Genomic DNA, 20832 nt, shown 5'->3' on the forward strand with positions numbered 1-20832 from the left:
GGGATTTTACAGCAGAGGCATTACAAAGAATTCTGTCGATGAATGCTCCATCCTCACAGGCAGCTAAGCCTGTTTAGGGATGTGATTTGAACTGTTACTGAACAAGTGAGATGTTTCCCCCTCCCCCCTCAGTGGGATATTTTTGGGTTCAATAGACCGTACAATAGGTGGCGGCAATAGACCAATAGGTGTAATCTGCCATAAAACCATAAAGAAGAAGAAGTGGGAGCCATAGCCTGTTGTGTATACTCCAAGCCTGTAGGTGGCAGCAACGTTAATGTTCAGCTACCTTCTAACCGTACAACAAGAGCCAAGGGGAAGGAACAAGGCACGTAAGAATTAAAACGCCGGTGAACGGCGAGAAAGTTTGGTGTATCCACAAGTTTTAACCTTTTTGTACTTTCATTCAACCAGTGGAAGATTAAGAAAATGTAAGTTCAAAAGCGTGTTTCACGGAAATGGATAATGCACAGTAGAACTACCCAGCTAAAATGAATAGTGTATCTAGTGTTAGCGATGATGTCGTTGTTGAAGGATAGGTGTGTTTGATAGCTAACAGCTAGCTCTCGTATTGTTAGGTTAGCTGTTCCGGATTAGCTCAATATTAGCTAAGCTGGTCAACTCTGTATAACGTGATGCTAACATTATATGACTAACGTTAGCTGGCAACGATCACTGTCAACTACGTCAAAGTTTATGATGGTTAACCCGGCAATTTAGCTAATAGGGCGTAAAGTTAGCAAACGTTAGCTAAAACGTTGACTAGCTACTAGTAGCTGTCTAGCCATAAAGAACATTGATCGTGCCTGTCTTAGCTAGCTAACTAAGATGTAAATGAGCTAGATGTTTCTTTGTTTGTCCCTTCTTCCCTAAAATTTTTATTATTCTCATGTACCAAACTAGAAGATGGCTGTGAACGTTTACTCCACATCTGTGACCGGCGACAACCTTAGTCGCCATGATATGCTTTCTTGGATCAACGAGTCTGTACAGATGAACTACGCCAAGATTGAGCAGTTGTGCTCAGGTCAGTAAGAAATCACGTTAGCTAGCTAATTTAGCTGATCTAGATCAAACCAGAAATATGTCCATCGGCATAGCTAACTAGCCTGTGATGGCCGTTCCGATGGTTCATTCAAAGCGTGGTAAACGTTATTTTCGACAAACCTTTATTTGGAGATGCATACCTTGTCTTTTAAACTCCTGTTTCCAGTTGCAGGTGGAACTAAAAAAAAGAGAATATAAATAAAAATAATTTCTGACTCAATACAGAAAGTGCATTTTAATATTTTTCAGAATATTAAATTGCAAGTTCCACCTGCAACTGCAAAATAACGTTTATAAGACACCTGTGGCATCAGAATCGAGAACCAAGAAAGTATCACCAGGAAAAGGTTGGATGGAAGTTTTTTAAATCGTATTGTCAATGCACCCTTTGCTCGATCAATTATTACATATCTATAACCAGTCTGGACTATGCTCAATTAAGACATAACTATAATGAGTCTGTTCTACTTTTGCTATGTGCAGAAGGTTCAAGCCCGCTCGGCAACTAACTACAACACCATCAGCCTGTATGTGTAGCCCTATACCATGCATTCGAAAGTATTCAGACCCCTTGGACCTTTTCCACATTTTTTTTTTTAAACGTTACAGCCTTATTCTAAAAGGTATTAACATCTCATCAAAATACCCAGAATGACAAAGCAGAAACGTGTTTAGAAATTTTTGCTAATTCATATTAAAAAATGAAATTACATTTACACAAGAACTCAGACATTTACATTTAAGTCATTTAGCAGACGCTCTTATCCAGAGCGACTTACAAATTGGTGCATTCACCTTATGACATCCAGTGGAACAGTAGTGCATCTAAATCTTTTAAAGGGGGGGGGGGTGAGAGGGATTACTTTATCCTATCCTATGTATTCCTTAAAGAGGTGGGGTTTCAGGTGTCTCCGGAAGGTGGTGATTGACTCCGCTGTCCTGGCGTCGTGAGGGAGTTTGTTCCACCATTGGGGGGCCACAGACCAATTACTCAGTACTTTGTTGAAGCACCTTTGGCAGCGATTACAGGGGGCCTCTAGGGGTTCTGAGCTTTCTGATTGTTCTGGAACATATAAGGGGATAATGTATTATAATGTCTTGGGTGTGACGCTACAAGCTTGGCACAGCTTTATTTGGGTAGTTTATCCCATTCTTCTCTGCAGATTCTCTCAAGTTCTGTCAGGTTGGATGGAGAGCGTTGCTGCACAGTTATTTTCAGGTCTCTCCAGCGAGGTTAGATAGGGTTCAAGTCTGGGCTCTGACTGGGCCCCTCAAGGACATTCAGAGACGTGTCCCAAAGCCACTCCTGCGTTGTCTTGGCTGTGTGCTTAGGGTCGTTGTCCAGTCGGAAGGGGAACCTTCGTCCAGGTTTCCTCCAGATGTGACGCTTGGCATTCAGGCTGAAGAGTTCAATCTTGGTTTCAGAGTCCTTTAGGTGCCCTTTGGCAAACTCCAAGTGGGCTGTCATTTGCCTTTTACTCTACCATAAAGGCCTGATTGGTGGAGTGCTGCAGAGATGGTTGTCCTTCTGGAAGGTTTTCCCATCTCCACAGAGGAACTGGAGCTCTGTCAGAGTGACCATCAGGTTCTTGGTCACCTCCGTGACCAATAATGGGGTATTGTGTGTAGATTGGGAAGGCTGTAACGTAAGAAAATGTGGGAAAAGTCAAGGGGTCTGAATACTTTCCGAATGCATTGTATATTTATCTACCGCCATCTTAGAAACTACTCCCCGTTCATGGAAATTGTACTTCCCACAGATAAGTGGCTTTGGCTGTCATAGGACGTTTAGGCAAGAGGTAATATCAGGAGCAGAGGAACAAGTACCCCATTTCTATACTTGAGTAAAAATAAAGATGCCTTAATAGAAAATGATTAAAATAAATGTCACCCAGTAAATTACTACTTGAGTAAGTTATTAATTATTTGGTATTAAGTATAGTTAAGTATCAATTGTGATTGCTAAAATATACTTATGTATCAAAAGTATGGATCATTTCAAATTCCTTATTAAGCAAACCAGGCGGCACCCCCCAAAAATGACCAAAGTAGTACTTTAAAGTAGTTTTACTTAAGTACTTTACACTGATTATAGCCTATAAAAGTTGAGACATGATTAGCTGGTCATTTTAATAAATGATTTATCACATTCACACAGGTGCCGCTTACTGTCAGTTCATGGACATGCTTTTCCCTGGATGCATCCCTTTGAAGAAGGTAAAATTTCAGGCAAAACTAGAGACTGAGTTCCTCCACAACTTCAAACTTCTGCAGACCAGTTTTAAGAAGATTGGGGTTGACAAGGTGAGTGTTTCCGAGTGTCTAACTCAGTGTGTACCTTCGGCTATTGCAGTATTCCTAAAAGATCACATTACTGCCATTTTTGCCGCTGAGATTGACACTTTTTAAACAATTTCCAGATCATTCCTGTGGATAAATTGATAAAAGGCAAGTTCCAGGACAACTTTGAGTTTGTGCAATGGTTCAAGAAATTATTTGATGCCAACTACGATGGAAAGGAGTATGACCCACTCGGTGCTCGCCAGGGCCAGGACACTGCTCCTACACCCAACCCAGGGCAGGTCGCATCCAAGCCAAGAAAGCCCACCACCGGTGAGGAAGAAAAATGTATAATTTCTAACATGTTGATGACTATAACATATATAGCTACACGCAACAACAGGGGGGGGCGTCTAATCCAAGTTACTCCCAGTCAGCCGGTGGAACATAAATTGTTCCTGTCTTTGATGCTTGATTCCTTAAATGCATACTGTATGCATCTCTATTTCAGTACAGTTCCACAGCTCCCCACCTCTTATCAGACCAGCGGCGAGAGTCGGTAAGGTGGTTTAATGGTCAAACGGGGATCTCCAATGGGCACATATGGTGGGCTTTCACAGTCAAGGTCACACTGTGGAAATGACTTTTTTTTTGTAAGGCTAGGTCATAGATAGCCTCTCTTAATTTAGTAGGGTATGTCATAAACATCAAAGTTCCAGAATGGGCTGAAAATGGCAGCCATGTTGGTCAGGGAGAAATCCAAACAAGTCTAATGGGAAGGAAGGGCAGTTGAGGCATAATCCTGATTATACTTATGCAGGAAAATAAAAGGAGTGATATATCATCAGCTGTTAGTGGCGGTCTCAGACGTTCCCGCAGGTGAAGAATCCGGGTGTGGTCCTGGCGTGGTTACGCGTGCTCTGCGGTTGTGAGTCCTATTGGACGTACTGCTAAATTCTCTAAAATGACATTGGAGGTGGGTTATGGTACTGAAATGAACATTCAATTCTCTGGCAACAGCTCTGGTGGACAATCCTGCAGTCAGCATGCCAATTGCACTTTCCCTCAACTTGAGACATCTGTGGTGTTGTGACAAAACTGCACATTTTTAGTGGCCTTTTGATATCTCCATCACCAGGTGCAACTGTGTAATGATCATGCTGTTTAATCTGCTTCTTGATATGCAACACCTGTTAGGTAGATGGATTATCTTGGCAAAAGATAAATGCTCACTAACAGGGATGTAAACAAATTTGTACATAACATTTGAGAGAAATAAGCTTTTTTGTGTGTATGGAACATTTCTGGGATGTTTTATTTCAGCTCAGGAAACATGGGACCAACACTATCAGTGTCGCGTTTTATATTTTTATTCAGTGTATATGTGACACAGTATCAATAGTTGTTGCATTTCCAACTATGTCTAAGTCCTATCATCAACTGATTTCAACCAGTGTAGGGTCCTATAAAATCAGTGTTAAATCCACGCTGCGGAGAAAGTGGATAGAATCCAGACATTAAAACGGAATTCAATATTCCAAAATGTATTGAACTTAGTAGGAAATCAAGTAAATGTATTGCATTTATTAGAAAAATGCATTAATTTGCCCAAGATTATCATAAGACATAAATAAAATGCATTAGTGATTTCGTATTTTGCCGTTTGTCTACCACTTTGTGTAGCCGTTAGCGATGATGCTAATGTAATGTCAACCATGTTCTGGTAGATGGAAAGGCTCTCCCCAAACATTTCTTGATTAACTGTTAACTACAAAGTGACCTATGCCTACCTGGCAGAATATAATTATTGGCACCAATCCAGTGGCCATTTGTTTAGCAAACTCGAATCACATGAGCGCTACAGAAACATGGCTAACCAAACAATGATTTCTGGCTGTTGCACAGTTGAATTACAGGGCAACTACACTAAATTCCTTTTTTTTTGTATCCCGTGCACACCTCAAGTGGTCTCCTGATGTGGTTTAACCATTGCTGTTAACTTAGGAAAAACTACATTGGATGGTTTATTAAAAAAGCAATGTTGAGAGCTAAAACTAGGAAAAATGGAAACCTGGTAAAAAAAATAACTAAACGGAATCAGGCAAATGAAACAGATTTGAACGGGCTCTAGCTGTGCATTGATTGCATTTGTTTGAATGGCATATTGACAGTTAATTAGAAAAATGTATGGAATCATTCCTCTAAAACTGTCTGGCTAGCTAACAGACAGAGTGCAGATGCATTCTTCAAATTCATTATTTTACTCTTATCACAGCACTGGAAAACCATTTAAGTCATGATGAGACAGTGGATTGTCCAGTCAGATGGAACAGAGTAACTAGGCATTTTAAGGTCATAGATTTAGCCGGTGGTAACTTGTGGAATAGACACCAGCTGGAATGCGGTTTTAACCAATCAGGATTAGACTCACCCGTTGTATAAAGTTGACTGACCCCCTGACAAATGGCTGACCTTTATCCTATCATACGTAGGTTCATGTCCATTCCAGTATTCTATAGGCTAGGAACTGGAGTCAGTGGGTATAAATGTGCAATTGTGTGTCTAAGGTTGAGTGCATGGACACAGTCCACTGTTATTATTCTGTCCTAGTTTGCCAACTTGTGATTTGTGTTGGATCCAGCTCCCACGAGGTCTACAACGGCAGTAACCAAACCCCCGCCCAGGTCAGCAGGGAGTGCCTTGCGGAGGCCCGGAGGGGCAGAGGACGTGGAGAGGGTGGAGCTAGCCCAGGAGGTATGTTCTTTCGGAGGGTCACTGCTAAAATGAGTTGTTGTGATGAGACACAATGAGATTTCCCCTCAATCTCCTGTCCGGCTTTTGTGTGCTCGGTCAACAGTTTATTGAAATTGAAGCTTGTTTAGTTGTAACATGAGTCATGACAGCCCCGCCCAGTCGTTCTCCTGTCACTTTTATGTATTCTCTCGCCTCAGGTCAGTTCCCTGAAGGCTACTGTCCAGGACATGGAGAAAGAGAGAGACTTTTATTTTGGAAAGCTGAGGTCCATTGAGGTCATCTGCCAAGAAGTGGATGGAGAGGCAGATACGACGATGCAGAAGATTATGGATGTTTTATACGCCACTGATGTGAGTGAAACTTCACAGGAATACTCTGACCGACACATCTGAGAGACTCCGTCTTCTGCATTTCTATACATGTTTCATAACCGATCATTATCTGTAGTAGGAAACCAATGTAGCGTTGTATTTGAATATTGAAATCCAAATTTTGTTTCCTGCTAACAGGAGGGGTTTGTTATTCCTGATGCTGAAGGAGAAGAACCAGAAGAGTTCTGATGAAAATGGACACAACTGCAGTTCATACCTTAATCACACACTTTTCAATACACACACACACAAGTTTGCATGTGCAACGTTCATACGCACTCTTTGGGTCTAATGAACATGCACTTACTCACACTGTGGATTAAGTTGCCTCTGGATTATACACTGCCTGCCACCTTGGTCCAACTGTTTATTGGACCAAGTGTTTTTTAGTTTTTTTTGGACCATAAAATACATTTCAGAGACCCTGCTGATCCAGCCGCCAGAGAAGAAGAACCCTGGATAAAATTCCAATGGGTCCTTATTTTCTGGGGGTTTTCTGCCTTGTTCTTATTCTGGCCTTTTCTGTGCCTTTAAATTTAGGCCTGTTACTTTTGAAATATGTTCAGGTTGTCTTTTTATTCCTTATATATTTCCAATTGACCTAAACAGTACTGTACTAGATTATTTTGATATGATATTTGCAAATACGAGTCATTCTTAAATATATATATGAATGTTTACTCTGCCAATTGAAATGATTGTAATTTTTATGGTATGTTTACACACATTCATTATATACTTAAGAGTTAAAATTTGTGGTTTAGGCGATCAGCATTTGTATTTAGTTTGTTTTTATCTCCGCAGGTATTCATCACATTACTTTTTTGATTTTTTTCAATGAAATTAAGTGTTTTTATTGAGCACCTTAAATAAAAAAAGAATGTACTTCTTACTTAAAAGCAAAATTATAAGACTCATTCTGCCATGTGTGTATTGTATGTAGGCTAGAGTTGCACTCCACTTACCTCTGTTCTGATTTACTTCCTCATGTAAGCCAAAGACAGGATGTATGGTTGCCAGTCTACACAGTGAAGAAATACATCCCTCGAGTCTACAGTTAGAGCAGAACTATACACTCTTGGTAGAGGAACTGAGAGCTCTATTCGTAGGAAGTCTGCTTGTGAACTTAGTAGCAATATACGGCTTCTACAGGCATTACTTTTCTTTAAAAATGAAGGTTTGATTGGAAAAACTAGATGTGTTTATAGGTTGAAGAAATAGCTTGTTTTAACTTCTATGTGATGTTATTCACTGAAATTGAATTAGAATGTGTATATTTATGTGCTCGTTAAAATGTCCTGACGTACATTTGCATTGCTATTGGCAGTTGGTTCTAACTGCAGTTACCCAAGGCCCGGTGGGCCTTATTCACCTACAGTAAACCCAAATCAGAACAGTGACAAATGTAAACCTGCCCAGAGTAAAGGGCCATAAATAAAAACAAATGTCTAGAAACCCACTGCGCCATAGACGTGGGTGGCAGGGTGTACTTGTCATACTGGGTGGTGTCAATTCTGCCACCGGTCGGCAACATGGCAGCCCTTTTTGTGGGCCGGATGCTGTTCCTGATCGGGCTCCCTGCCTGCACCCTGGGGGTTCGCAATGGGGAGCACCTGCCTTGTGGGGACCACTGTGAGGCAGGGGACCTGAGCGGCGGTGGTGGTGTGGACCCTATCCGGGTCTTGATTCTGTATGTCCCGTTGAGCCAGCTCCATCATCTGCGTCTTCATGTTGCCCTCTCCCTCCGCTGTTGGCACCAGGGGCTTCCTGACGACCGCTCTCCTCATTCTGAGCTGGGCTGTGTCATTTTCTCTGATCAGAATATACAGGTCCTAGTCTAGATCTTCCATGTGGAGTTTTCCTCTGTCTCCCACTGACCCCCATCCTTGCATGTTGATCTGGCCATCCGGTTTCTGCTTCCAGTGACTTGGCCCCAGTAATCTGCTTATAAAGTTATAGTCTGGCTTGTCTTTTACAGGCACAAAGCTTCTCCTGCAGGTGAATGAGGCCCACAGGGCCTTGGGTAACTTGCAGAGGTTGTTTGTCTACAACATGTTGTTGGACATGTTATCCTGCACTCTATTGATCTCTTCATCCATAAGCTTCTGTCTGTCAAGATGCAAAACAGATTTGGATAACTGGTCATAATCTTTTCATGTAACGATTGTGTCAAATAGGCAGGACTCTGTCTCTCCCCTTCTCTCTCCCTAGTGTCATCTTTCTGTCATCAAGAGTGCAAGGTCTTTTTTATCAACAGAAAAAAGCTTGGAAATCTGGTCAGAATCTGGTTAAGTTTGGTCTCCATAGATATCAATGATTTATGTTAGGAACATCTCTCTCACATTGTGACATCGCCAAAAGAGCATTGTTCTTCTGTGAGCATTTGTGCCTGTGTTAAAGGTGGAAAGCCATGACCAGTGTGAGCTTGTGGACTGTCACAGAGGAACTGTGAAGATGGCCAGCCTTACAAGGTCAGACAGTAATATCAGTATAAAGCTAGTTCACATTGGGACTTTAAATGTGTCTGATCACGAAATCACATTTTGAATTGCTGGGTGTTCATTGTATCCATTGCCCGTGTTGTCACAGTTCCACCTCCGATGACAAGCAGAAACACACCACAGCTCCGGTAAATCCAGAACAAAATGCATCTGCACACTGTTATGCTCCCCCAAAGTGCTCTGTTTTATTTACACAGACATTTCCATTCAAATTGCCTGGGTTTTTGCTGCCTTGTCACCCACATTTTCTATGCAGTTTTTTAATGAATCTTGCCCTCCTAAGCCCTTTTCAAGTGAAAGATGGTTCACGTTGGTTTTAATATCAAACGTGGAGTTAAGTATGAGTGAGGTGCTCCAAATCCTCCCTCCGCAGGGTATTTCAGGGGAGGCGGAGCGTTCAGGGAAGAGCAGTGACTCCGCGGAGGAGGACATGCCAGCTGAGGGGGGAGTGGAGAATCAGATCAACGAACAGCACCTTCGCCGCATTGAACGCATGTTCAGAGAGGCTGACACGGATGGAGGGGGGGGTGAGTGACCCGAACACATAACACCTCCCCATAACTAATAGTATACCACAGTATCATTTTTAGCCCAACCCAGTATCATTTTTAGCCCCCAGTGGATCCCTGCCAGTTTCACCAACCAGCTGCACATTTCTACATAGTGTTGTCATACAAACACACATGGATCGTTCCATGAAATTAGTCCCATTTGATATTTTAAATTAAATTTGAAAGCTAAAGTGTCAAAATTCTGTATTGTTGGGTTTAGAGCTTGCAAATAAGGTATTTTACTGTACGTGTTGTGCATGTGACATTAAAACTTAAAATTCTGTATTTTGGCTACTACCTCTATGCACCCGCTGTGACTTTTATTAAGATTTTAACCCCCAAAATTCCCCCAAGTTTTCACCATCATTGTAAAGCCCTCGTTATTTTGTTTATTTGACAGAGTCATTTCTGGAGATGATTATTTTTTTTTTTGTGATATATTTCATAGTGATTCATTATGAGGGAAAATAACAAAAACAACCCAGTCCCTCAATTTAAGGTTGATCCCGTTGCGTGAACTGAACTCTTGTTTGAGCATGGTGAAACTATTCCTTTTAAAATATTTTTCCCCAAAAGAAACATTGAACATCTAACAGTAAAATCATAGTGATAAAAGCAGGTGAGCTGGTTCTATCCCAATTAAAAAACTGCAAACCTGACTCTCCACCCTATGGCAAAATGTGTGGAATCGCAGGAAATGAGTCATAGAATTGCACAATCTTTTCTCCACCCCATGGAAAAATGTTTAGATTGCAGCAAGCTTACTGTAAAACAACATTTTCTCTATGCCCCATGGCAGAATGTGTAGAATTGCATGAAATGTACTTCAAAACTAAACATGTTTTGCTCTTGCAAGGTGGGGGTGGCTCCCAAACCAAATTTTGCTAAGGGCCCTGAATAGGCTAGTGCCAGCTCTGACTGCATGTGTGGGTATGGATGTGGGTATGCAGACCCGTGAGCCACTGTGGCCCCTCATGATTTTTTGTGGACCCCAATCTAAGTTGCCCATCCCTGCCATACATACAGGCTAGAAATATTTTAACAATTTAAACTTTTTTTGTGAAGCTTGCATTCAATTGCCTGTCCCTGTTGCACACGACAAGCTTCCATTCCTCCTGTAACAAGGTGATTTATAGCTGATTTAAGATGAAATCGTCAACCCTGTTACTTTATTTGGCACATAATAGGCACTTACTATATATATATATTTTTTAAACATTTATTTAACTAGGCAAGTCAGTTAAGAACAAATTCTTATTTTCAATGATGGCCTAGGAACAGCGGGTTAACTGCCTGTTCAGGGGCAGAACGACAGATTTGTACCTTGTCAGCTTGGGGATTTGAACTTGCAACCTTTCGGTTACTAGTCCAACACTCTAAAAACTAGGCTACACTGCCGCCTCACTATAGTGATTTTGGGGGGGAAATTGGGTTTTAATTGGTTGAACATGTGTTCTTTATCACAGAATGTGAATAATAAAATAAAACATCAAGTTACAATATCCAAAAGGGACACATTTTCTTAAACAATGTGTCATTCTCTCTGTCAGGGTTGGATATGGCTCAGTTCCGAGATGCGATGAAGAAGATCATGGGCGATGTGGATGACGAGGATGTGGACATTATCTTTATGAAGGTGGACACCAATTGTGACGGCAGAATGGACTGGGTGAGAGAGCAAAACGACAATGAACAGGACTGCTGTTTTGTCCTCAGTTGACCAACTCTGGTGTGTGACAAGCACGTAAACACATTTAAGTTTTTACTCTCATAAACAACAACTTTGTGTGGTTTCAGGTTGAATATCTGAACTACATGCTTTTAGAGTACAGAGAGAAAGACTCTTTGCAGCAGCAAAACAGGCCAATCTACTTTCCCAAACCACTCAAGATTGTGCCTGTGTAAGTGGTATTTCATTGGCTATGTTCTACAGGTTCCTAAGTAGTATTTGTGCAGTGTATGCATGCTTTAATTTTTCTGTGTCTCTGCCTGTGTAGTGCACACTGTGAGACCATTGTTCGGCTCCAGTTCTACCCATTCCAGCCCCCAGCCGGGGAGAAAAAGACAGACTCTGGGGAGCATGGCAGGGCCTCGGGGGGTTCTAAGGGCCGCGCCCACAGTGGACGCTACCTGTCAATCAGCCGTGATGGCGTTCTCAACTACTGGAGCGAGAGGTTCAAGCTGCTGCGCACTGTCAATGTGCGTATCAGCCATGTTCAAGCATTATATCACGAATAATCAATCAATTCATCTATTACAATTGAATTGAATAGCAATTCATATGTTTTCCCCAGACAATAATGTTTGATATGATGTGAAAACTCTGAAGTAATACATGATGTTGACAGAGATGGAGAAAAGACAGTTGTGAAACACTGCTATGTAATAGAACATCCCACCAGCAGGTATGCTTCATGTCATGCTTGTGGACCAGTAGGTATGCTTCATGTCATGCTTGTGGACCAGTAGGTATGCTTCATGTCATGCTTGTGGACCAGCAGGTATGCTTCATGTCATGCTTGTGGACCAGCAGGTATGCTTCATGTCATGCTTGTGGACAGCAGGTATGCTTCATGTCATGCTTGTAGACCAGTAGGTATGCTTCATGTCATGCTTGTGGACCAGCAGGTATGCTTCATGTCATACTTCTGGACCAGCAGGTATGCCCCATGTCGTGCTTGTGGACCAGCAGGTATGCTTCATGTCGTGCTTGTAGACCAGCAGGTATGCCTCATGTCATGCTTGTGGACAGCAGTTATACCTCATGTCATGCTTGTGGACAGCGGGTATGCTTCATGTCATACTTGTGGACCAGCAGGTATGCTTCATGTCATACTTGTGGACCAGCAGGTATGCTTCATGTCATGCTTGTGGACAGCGGGTATGCTTCATGTCATACTTGTGGACCAGCAGGTATGCTTAATGTCGTGCTTGTGGACAGCAGGTATACCTCATGTCATGCTTGTGGACCAGTAGGTATGCTTCATGTCGTGCTTGTGGACAGCAGGTATACCTCATGTCATGCTTGTGGACAGCGGGTATGCTTCATGTCATGTTTGTGGACAGCAGGTATGCTTCATGTCATGCTTGTGGACAGCAGGTATGCTTCATGTCATGCTTGTGGACAGCAGGTATGCTTCATGTCGTGCTTGTGGACAGCAGGTATGCTTCATGTCATGCTTGTGGACAGCAGGTATGCTTCATGTCATGCTTGTGGACAGCAGGTATGCTTCATGTCATGCTTGTGGGATGTTCTATTCTTTATCTGTGAAACATTCTTTGCATGTTTTTCTCTGCTCTAGATAAGTCAGATGCAGCACACAGTGGCCCAGCCCGTCTGGGTGACAGACATGGTCTGCCTGAGCAACATCAACCAGCTCTCCATCTCCTCCACAGGGCGAGACGTAGGTGTGTCTGTGGGAATCTCTGTACAAATATTTGTATACATGAAAACATCTTGTTATGCAGTGATATTATGTTGTACAATGCCATAGCTACTGATTTATAGCTACTGTATGTTTGTTGAAGTGTTTGTACAGTGTGTTTGTTTTTCTCTCACCAGAATTCTATGACATCAGTGCCAGTAAGTGTGACATAGTGTTCTCCCTGTCGGAGCTGGAGGCCAACGTGGAGGTGATGGACTACTGGTAGGCTTTGTGTGTATTCCAAATGGCACCCTATTTCCTAGTGCACTACTATTATTATTGATTATTACTTCTGTTTAATGGAACATAATGACTTTTGCAGGCCTTTTTGTGAGAATAACCTTTTTCTCTCTGCTTCCTTTCAGGACAGATGGTAAGAGAGGAGTGTACTCCATTGGGGATGCCAGTGGCACCATATACATCTTTGTCTCCTCTGATGTGGTCCATAATGGCCTGTTCAACAGTGCTGCCTTCAAGACAGGTACTGGGTGAAAACATGCAGGTGAAGATGGTAGGTTCATGCCGAAGACCAAACTCACTTCTTTGCCTCTTTTTCAGGAACAAACTATCGCATCCCTGTGTCAACCCTGCTCAAAAACACCTCCAGCTCATTTCTCTGCTTTAGAGTCGTAAGTAGCTTATATAACTTTTGTTTTTTTCCTGTTCACACTATTTCTTCCCCTCTTTAGTTAGTTCTCTGTTTCATATCTTCCCCCCAATTGTTTTATGTTCCAGCCCAGCCACAATGACTGGATCCACCAGATCCGCTACATCCCAGAGTTGAATGCCATCGCCACCTGCTGTGCGGCAGACCAAACTTCCATGATCCTGACCACGCTGCCCCACTCACGCAAGTGTAAAATTCAGTACGCCCCCTTTCACGTTTTCCACATCTTTATTTTTACAGTGTGTTTTACAGGACTGTTTAAAGACGCACTTGCAGCTATATTTGAACTTTTCACGTTGAAAAACAATATCCCACGTATAAGTACAGTAATATACACACACTTAAAGTTAACAAAATATGTTTTGAGCAAAGTAGTTTTTTTGTTGTTGACACAACCACCAACTTCAAAGATTAGGCCGTAGAAGGAGTTGGTCGGATGTGATGTCATCGGCCTCCCTCCTTGGTTGTAGGAACATCTTGTGCCATGTAATGTCATACCTAGAACCTATTGAGATGTGCCTTTTGTTCAGTAAAACAGGTGCTAAATGAGGTAAAGCAGAGGCTGGAGTGCCTCTTTAAAATGCCCTCAAATCTCTCATTTCTAATGTTCATTTCACGGATGAATATAATTCTCTTGTTTTTCTTTCTCAGAACTGCACTCTTTCACATGCAGAAGGGAATTCTGTGTTTTGACTACTCACCTGAGCTCAACATTCTGGGTATGTGTAGAAGTAATTCTCCGTACAGTGCTGTTTATGATGCCTAAACCAATTACATATAAAGTCAGTTACAAAATTATTGCCACCCTTGATAAAGATTAGCAACAAAAACTGTATAAAATAAATAATAAATGCTTATCTATATTGCCTGCTCCAAACATTTAAAAATTATATTATTTTATATTAGAATCGAAAGCATGTTTTGATTCCACTGGTCCTGGGGCCCTTGTTAAGGTCAACAGCATCAGGAACTTTAGGAGGCTGACACTTCCAGTAACCCCAAGCACACATCAAAATCCACAAAGAAATGGTTAATTGACTACAAAAATCTACATTTTGCAATGGCCATTGACTTGAACCCCATTGAAAACCTGTGGTGTGAATGGAAGAGGACAGCCTATAAGCGCAGACGAAGGATATCAAGGATCTGGAAAGATTCTGTATGGAACAATGGCCTAAGATCGCTCCCAATGTGTTCTCCAATCTCATTAAACATTACAGAAACATACTAAGGGTCATTATCCTCACAAGGGGAGGGTGCTGGAGTATTGAAAACAGAGGTGCCAATCATTCTGACCCCTATCTTTGAGTTTTTTTTATTTTTATTACTTGTGAAACGAAATCTCTTTCTCTAAGCAGATGTATTAGAATAAAATAATATAATTTCCCTTTTTTTCATGCAATATAGCTCAGTATTTATATTACTTATTTTATACAGTATTCTTTGCTGATCTTTCTGTAGCTGTCAATCTGGATATTATTATTTTGATGCAATATCCCATGATGTGTGTTTTTCCGCGCTTGTTTTCCAATGTTCCAGTGACTGGATGCTTCGATCGGGTTGTGAGGGTCTGGAACCCCTATGTGACCAATCAGGCCACATCACAGATGAAAGGTCACAGCACCATCATCACTCACATCGCTGTCAACGGCAGAGACAACAAGATCATCAGTGTCTCCAAAGACAAGGTCAGATGTCCAGCATTATCACTACAGGGACACTCAATGTCACCCGTTGACTACTCAGATTTGTAATGCTCATTTAGACCACAAAACAGGTCAGGTCGTTTCTTTCTGTTCCAGAATGTGCGGGTGTGGGACCTGCAGGACAGTGTCTGCCTCCAGAACATCCAATCCAGGAACGTCAACATGGGCTGCTTCCCCATCACCAGCACCTACTATAACCACACCAGTAACACCATGGTGATGGCTACGTACCTAGTGTGTGTTCGTTATTGCCTTCAACATGTGTACTCATACACACTCTATTGGTTGTACAAGGTTCTTTGGTATTGCTGTGTATTTATTTCCTCATGTTTATGTTGCGCCGGGCAGATTGGAGTTCTTCGAGGGTCTATGGAGGATGCAAACTGCTCTGTACCCACAGCTACAACATCACACGAACAGCCACTCTGTGCTGCTCTCTACAACTCCAACTTCAAACAGGTTGGTGATGGTTCGATACTTGGGAGTGAAGTAAAGGTCAACTAAGGGATGATCATACAACCTATTGAAGCTAGGTAAACCCACCTTCTCTCCACTGCTCTGTGCCCAGGTGGTAAGTGGGTGCCATGCGGGCGTGGTCAGTGTGTGGGACATCCTGACGGGGGAGAAGGTAATGCAGTTCCAAACGACCCCTGAGCGACCAGTCGAGGTCACTGCCATGGCATTCGACGGGCCCAAACGCCGCCTCATCACCGGGTCTAAAGACGGCACCCTGCGTCTCTGGAACTTCAACAACGGGGCTCTCCTTTCTGAACTCTGCCCCCTGGTGGACAGCAATGAGGTACTGCGCTGTATCCTGCAGGGCACTGGTCCCTAAGTGACAGACCAGACTTGTCTTTCTTACCACCAAGCAATGCCGTTCGACTACAGAAACAATACTTACTGAAATGACTTGTTGGCAGGTTACAGGGATTCTGTACATCAACGAGAGGATTTATGTTTCAGGCTGGAACAAACGGGTCATGTGGTATCTGTGAGTGCTTCATGTTTTTACATCTTTGGACTGTATGCAACTTTTAAGCACTTTTTTGGCTGGCAATTGGTCAACTTGTGTGACTTTTGTATGTTGTATCTGTATTATTTGTATCGTTTGTGTCTGTATGTTTACTTCTCCCCATCTGTCTGTCTGTCTGTCTTTCCTCCTGTCTGTCCGTCCGTGTGTCAGGGACAATAAGGAGGAGGATAAGATGGAGCACCGCGTGTGGAACCAGTACCACTCAGACGACATCTATTCCATGCACGCCCACGGCAGCAAGATGCTGGTGACCGCCTCCTACAGCGGTGACGTCGTTGTCTGGAACATAGATTCAGGGCAAGCCTTCTGCCGTTTCAACGCTAGCGAGAGCCCACTGCCCCTCTTACCCATACGGGTGAGGCGAGACACAATGGAGCGCTGACATTTTGTTTGTCTGTTGATGTTCATGTTGAGTTTCTAATCAGGTGATAGAGAAACCAGGCCAGGTGGTGACTGTTATGAGTCCAGACGGTTTGGGGAAGGAGGATGAGGACGATGTGTGGCTCCGCTCTATGGTGGAATTTCTTGAGACCGTGAGCCAGACTCTCAACCCTCAGGCTCGCCGTCCCAGCTGTGCCAACCCTGCCCACACCAACGTCATACAGGTACGTGTGTGTGTGTGTGTGTGTGTGTGTGTGTACACTGACTTTAATACACATGTGTGAGTGTGTGTGTGTACTGATGTAGAGGTGTTTGTGTCCCTCAGCAAATCAATCAAGCCCGGCGTTGCAGTATTCCAGAGCCCCCTCCTGATCCTGTGATGCAGGGGCCTCGCGCCAACATGCGGCATGTAAAAGAATGTTTCAATGCTTCATCTCTTTTTGTATGTTGACCGTTGTGTAAGGGGTTTCCATTACAGGAGGTTGGTGGCACCTTCATTTGGGAGGACAGGCTCGTGGTAATGGCTGGAGCGGAATGGGTGGAATGGTATCAAATACTTCAAACACATCATTTCCATGTGTTTGATGTCGTTCCATTTACTCCGTTCCAGCCATTATTATGAGCCGTTCTCCCCTCTGCAGTCTTCTGTGGTTTCCATGTATTGATGTGTGTATGCATGGGTGTGCATGTTTCTATGCATCCCACAGGGCCGGAGGGGTAGCATCTCGGCTCCAGTCTCTGCTTTCCTGCCCCAGCCGGTCACAGTCTCCATGGGTAGGCGGACGACACTGCTGCCCAGACGCAAGAGCAAAACCATCAACCTAGACGAGCTGGAGAAGCCTCGGTTTGCAGTGGAGAAGGTACTGGCTGGCTGACATATACACTGTAACCTATCTGACGGTTTAACATTGTTCACCTTGATTACCGACAGAGGATGTCAATGACTGTCTCTCCCTATTTCTCTTTCTGACGAGCAGGTGTTGTTTCTGGCCACCCGTGAGCGTAGCCCTGACACGGCCATCCTCCTGACCAGCTCAGCAGACGGCTACATCTACGCCTGGTCTATCGGCCGTAACGGAGGGCTGCTGGGGAAATTCCGTGCCGTGCATAGCAAGGGGCCAGTCATCTGTGCCATGTCCACTGACAGACAGGACCAGATACTGCTCACTGGAGACAGCAACGGATACATCACGGTAGTACTGGAGGGTTTGGACACCATAGAATATGTCCATGTGTTGTTTATCTATGTTGGCTACACCAACTGATGTCTTTGAGTGAAGGGGACAGTGGTGAGAAGTGATCAGGGTGGAGACATTGGCAGGATGTTTTACAAATCGACTATGGACTGATAGTATCTTTCTTTTCTTTTCTCTCTGTTTTTCTTTGTTCACGTCATCCCTCTACACCTGTATTTCCTTTTCCGCAGCTGTGGGACATTGAGAAGTACTGTTACCGTATGAGGGGTGGGGTGGCTGAGGAGGAATCATCCAATGAGGACTCTCTGAGGTTGCCTCAACTCATACCTCCCTACTGCAAAGTGGAGGGACCACGGAGGCTGGTGGTGGAGCAGGACAAAGAGGTAACTCAACAGCAGTGCACACAGAACATAATGACACACCAAAATATTTGTTCAAGTTACAGAGCTTTAGGGAGGAGGGCAGGTTAGGATGAATGTGTAACAGATCTGAAAATAGCTAGTGGTCATTGATGATGTCACCTTCCGTAGACGGAACAGACTCTGTCATAAATAGATTTCCCACTCATTTCTATTATCCCTCTCTGACCAGATTTTGCAGGGACGGAGTGTGTCCCTGATCCCCCCTAGGCCCCTGAGTTCCTGGCGCTGCCACCTGAAAGGGATCGTTCATCTTGAGTATGTGGAGCGTTTCCGCCTCATCGTCACAGCCAGCCTGGACTGTAACGTACGTCTGTGGACCACCGCTGGCAGATACATCGGTAAGCACCACCACTACCACCACTGTAGTTACGTGTATGGTGTCATTAGTTTGAGAACGTCTTATGGTTCTATGTAATATGTTTTATCATCAGCCACAAGGGGGCAGTGTTGGTACGCTCCAACTACTGTATGTCTACTAATACTGACAACTAGTACCCGGTCTGTCTCTACATCTCTACATCTCAGGTACATTTGGGCAGGGCCTGTGGCGTGTGGGCGACCCCAAGGCCCTCCACACAGAGCTTCCAATGGACCTGAAGAGGATGGGGTCCTGTCAGACACTTAAAGTCCTTAATGAGGGGAAGTACCCACACTGGAGGTGAGGGGAAAAGTCCAAATGCGCAAGCCCTTCTGTCTCCATAATGTGAACTATATGGCTGATGAAAGGGACTTTCTACACACAAAAACAAGTCATGCACTGTACCCATCATGCACTGTACCCATCCATGCACTGTACCGCACAGGGGCGGCAGGGTAGCCAGGGTAGCCTAGTGGTTAGAGCATTGGACTAGAAACCAAAAGGTTGCAAGTTCAAATCCCCGAGCTGACAAGGTACAAAATCTGTCGTTCTGCCCCTGAACAGGCAGTTAACCCACTGTTCCTAGGCCGTCATTGAAAATAAGAATTTGTTCTTAACTGACTTGCCTAGTAAAATAAAGATAAAATAAATAAAAAAGTACCCATCCATGCACTATTACTGAGTCTGATGTTTGTCCAATCATGTCATCTGTCTGCATCTCTTTGATGTCCTCCTATGCCTTCTTAGCTGTGCCAAACGCATCCTGGAGGGCCTGACTGCACAGAAGAGTCAGCAGTCGACAAAGTTTGGTGGGGTCACAACGCAGCTGAGGGAACTGGTTCCTACCGACCCACGGATCGTCAAGTACACCGACGAGCAGATTGAGAACACATGGAGACTGTGGCAGGAGAAGGGAAGGCAGGTGAGTTACAGATGCCATCCACACTCACAGTAGCCTACGTACATCAGATTAAAGTAAAGGACTGACTGCAACACACCTGTGTGGTTACTGTGCCTAACGATTGAGTGTTGCTTCAACTGTCCTTCCCTCAGACCAGCAGCATTTTAGGACGAGCATACAAACAGAAAGTGAGACATCACCTTCCGTCCTGTACCCCTGACCTCCAGACAACCTTCAGCAGTCAAGAGCAGGTAAGACTCATACCTTAAAGAGCCTACAACTAACTCTATGGGACCGTTTCCTGGCCTTAGATGTGTAGTTCTCTGGCCTTTTTGAGACACCATCTCTGTTGTTCGAAGTCAAGAGGGAGAATGATGTGCCTGTTTATTTATTTTGTTTGTTTCTCTGTCTCTCTGTAGTTGAGGGTGTATAAGGCCTTGCCCTACAGCGTTCTGCGGCCCGTCACCCTGCCCCCTGTCCCAGAGCTTCTGAAGGACCATCAACACCGGTTAAATGAGGGCACAGACACGGCCGCCAAGCAGAAGAGGAGCACTAAGCGCCGGCCCCATTCACACACACGCTACCTGGCTGCTCCTCCATGACCAGCAACTCCCAGGTGCTAATATGACCCTCGCTGATTACACTCAGAAATAAAAATGAGTTTGGCAAGGCACTATTTCATGTGTTTGGTGTAGTTGTTTTAGACGGATCAGGTCGAGGCAGTTATACAGGACACGTGTAATGCTTTTTGTCATATGTGATGAAATGGTGAATGGTGATTTTTTAAATTTATTGCACGTTTAGAGGATATCAAAAAAATATACATTTTCTCAAAAAATGTGGAGAGTTTGAGGGAACAAGTAATATGTACAAGCCATGTGTGTCTAAGAGTTCTCCCGGGGTTTAGATCTCCTCTCCATCTGAGAGAGAGTTGGAGTTTGGTTATCAGGTTTCATGTCCAGCTTTGACAGGCCTGGGACCTCCCCTCTCCTGCTTGGACCAGCCGGGTCACTTCGCCGAATGAGAGGGTTGCATCGGTGTTTGCTGAGGTCCCACCAGTGGTACTTAAAGAAATCCCAAAAGGTCAGCAGCAGAACGTACCGATTGTAAAATATGAATTGAATCCCCAAAGCAGTTTCCCCGCTGGGATCCTGAAGATTCTTCAAACCACTCTAGAAATTCTGATCCCCCTCTTGCAGTCATATGAATCAAACCCACTGTACAGACTCCATTCCACAT

General features: G+C 43.7%; 2 protein-coding genes across 2 annotated transcripts; both read left to right on the top strand.

Moving 5' to 3' along the window:
* The first annotated feature begins 339 nt into the window (after positions 1-339).
* Positions 340-7357, top strand: LOC115102390 (microtubule-associated protein RP/EB family member 1-like). The gene is made up of 7 exons (XM_029622301.2): positions 340-431; positions 904-1027; positions 3206-3351; positions 3468-3660; positions 5969-6081; positions 6279-6431; positions 6591-7357. The coding sequence occupies exons 2-7, from the start codon at positions 907-909 to the stop codon at positions 6639-6641; spliced, it is 777 nt and encodes a 258-aa protein (XP_029478161.1). The 5' UTR covers positions 340-431; positions 904-906; the 3' UTR covers positions 6642-7357.
* Positions 7358-7984: 627 nt separating this feature from the next.
* Positions 7985-20260, top strand: LOC115101904 (WD repeat-containing protein on Y chromosome-like). The gene is made up of 29 exons (XM_029621361.1): positions 7985-8281; positions 8853-8923; positions 9042-9081; positions 9327-9480; positions 11055-11173; positions 11302-11405; positions 11502-11703; positions 12807-12912; positions 13067-13151; positions 13295-13410; positions 13488-13558; positions 13665-13795; positions 14248-14315; positions 15136-15284; positions 15399-15536; positions 15651-15761; positions 15871-16101; positions 16223-16293; positions 16486-16690; positions 16761-16940; positions 17042-17125; positions 17424-17576; positions 17694-17909; positions 18143-18295; positions 18504-18672; positions 18860-18992; positions 19440-19614; positions 19746-19844; positions 20013-20260. The coding sequence occupies exons 1-29, from the start codon at positions 7985-7987 to the stop codon at positions 20193-20195; spliced, it is 4014 nt and encodes a 1337-aa protein (XP_029477221.1). The 3' UTR covers positions 20196-20260.
* Positions 20261-20832: the final 572 nt, after the last annotated feature.

The sequence above is a fragment of the Oncorhynchus nerka genome, linkage group LG20 (genome assembly GCF_034236695.1).
Source record: "Oncorhynchus nerka isolate Pitt River linkage group LG20, Oner_Uvic_2.0, whole genome shotgun sequence".
NCBI lineage: Eukaryota > Metazoa > Chordata > Actinopteri > Salmoniformes > Salmonidae > Oncorhynchus > Oncorhynchus nerka.

Coding starts and splice junctions, on each gene's coding strand:
- LOC115102390 (XM_029622301.2), top strand. CDS start 907: ATGGCTGTGAACGTTTACTCCACATCTGTGACCGGCGACAACCTTAGT. Junction 1,028..3,205: donor GATTGAGCAGTTGTGCTCAG/GTCAGTAAGAAA, acceptor ACATTCACACAG/GTGCCGCTTACTGTCAGTTC. Junction 6,082..6,278: donor GGGTGGAGCTAGCCCAGGAG/GTATGTTCTTTC, acceptor CTCTCGCCTCAG/GTCAGTTCCCTGAAGGCTAC.
- LOC115101904 (XM_029621361.1), top strand. CDS start 7,985: ATGGCAGCCCTTTTTGTGGGCCGGATGCTGTTCCTGATCGGGCTCCCT. Junction 12,913..13,066: donor CTCCACAGGGCGAGACGTAG/GTGTGTCTGTGG, acceptor TTCTCTCACCAG/AATTCTATGACATCAGTGCC. Junction 16,691..16,760: donor TGCCCCTCTTACCCATACGG/GTGAGGCGAGAC, acceptor GTTTCTAATCAG/GTGATAGAGAAACCAGGCCA.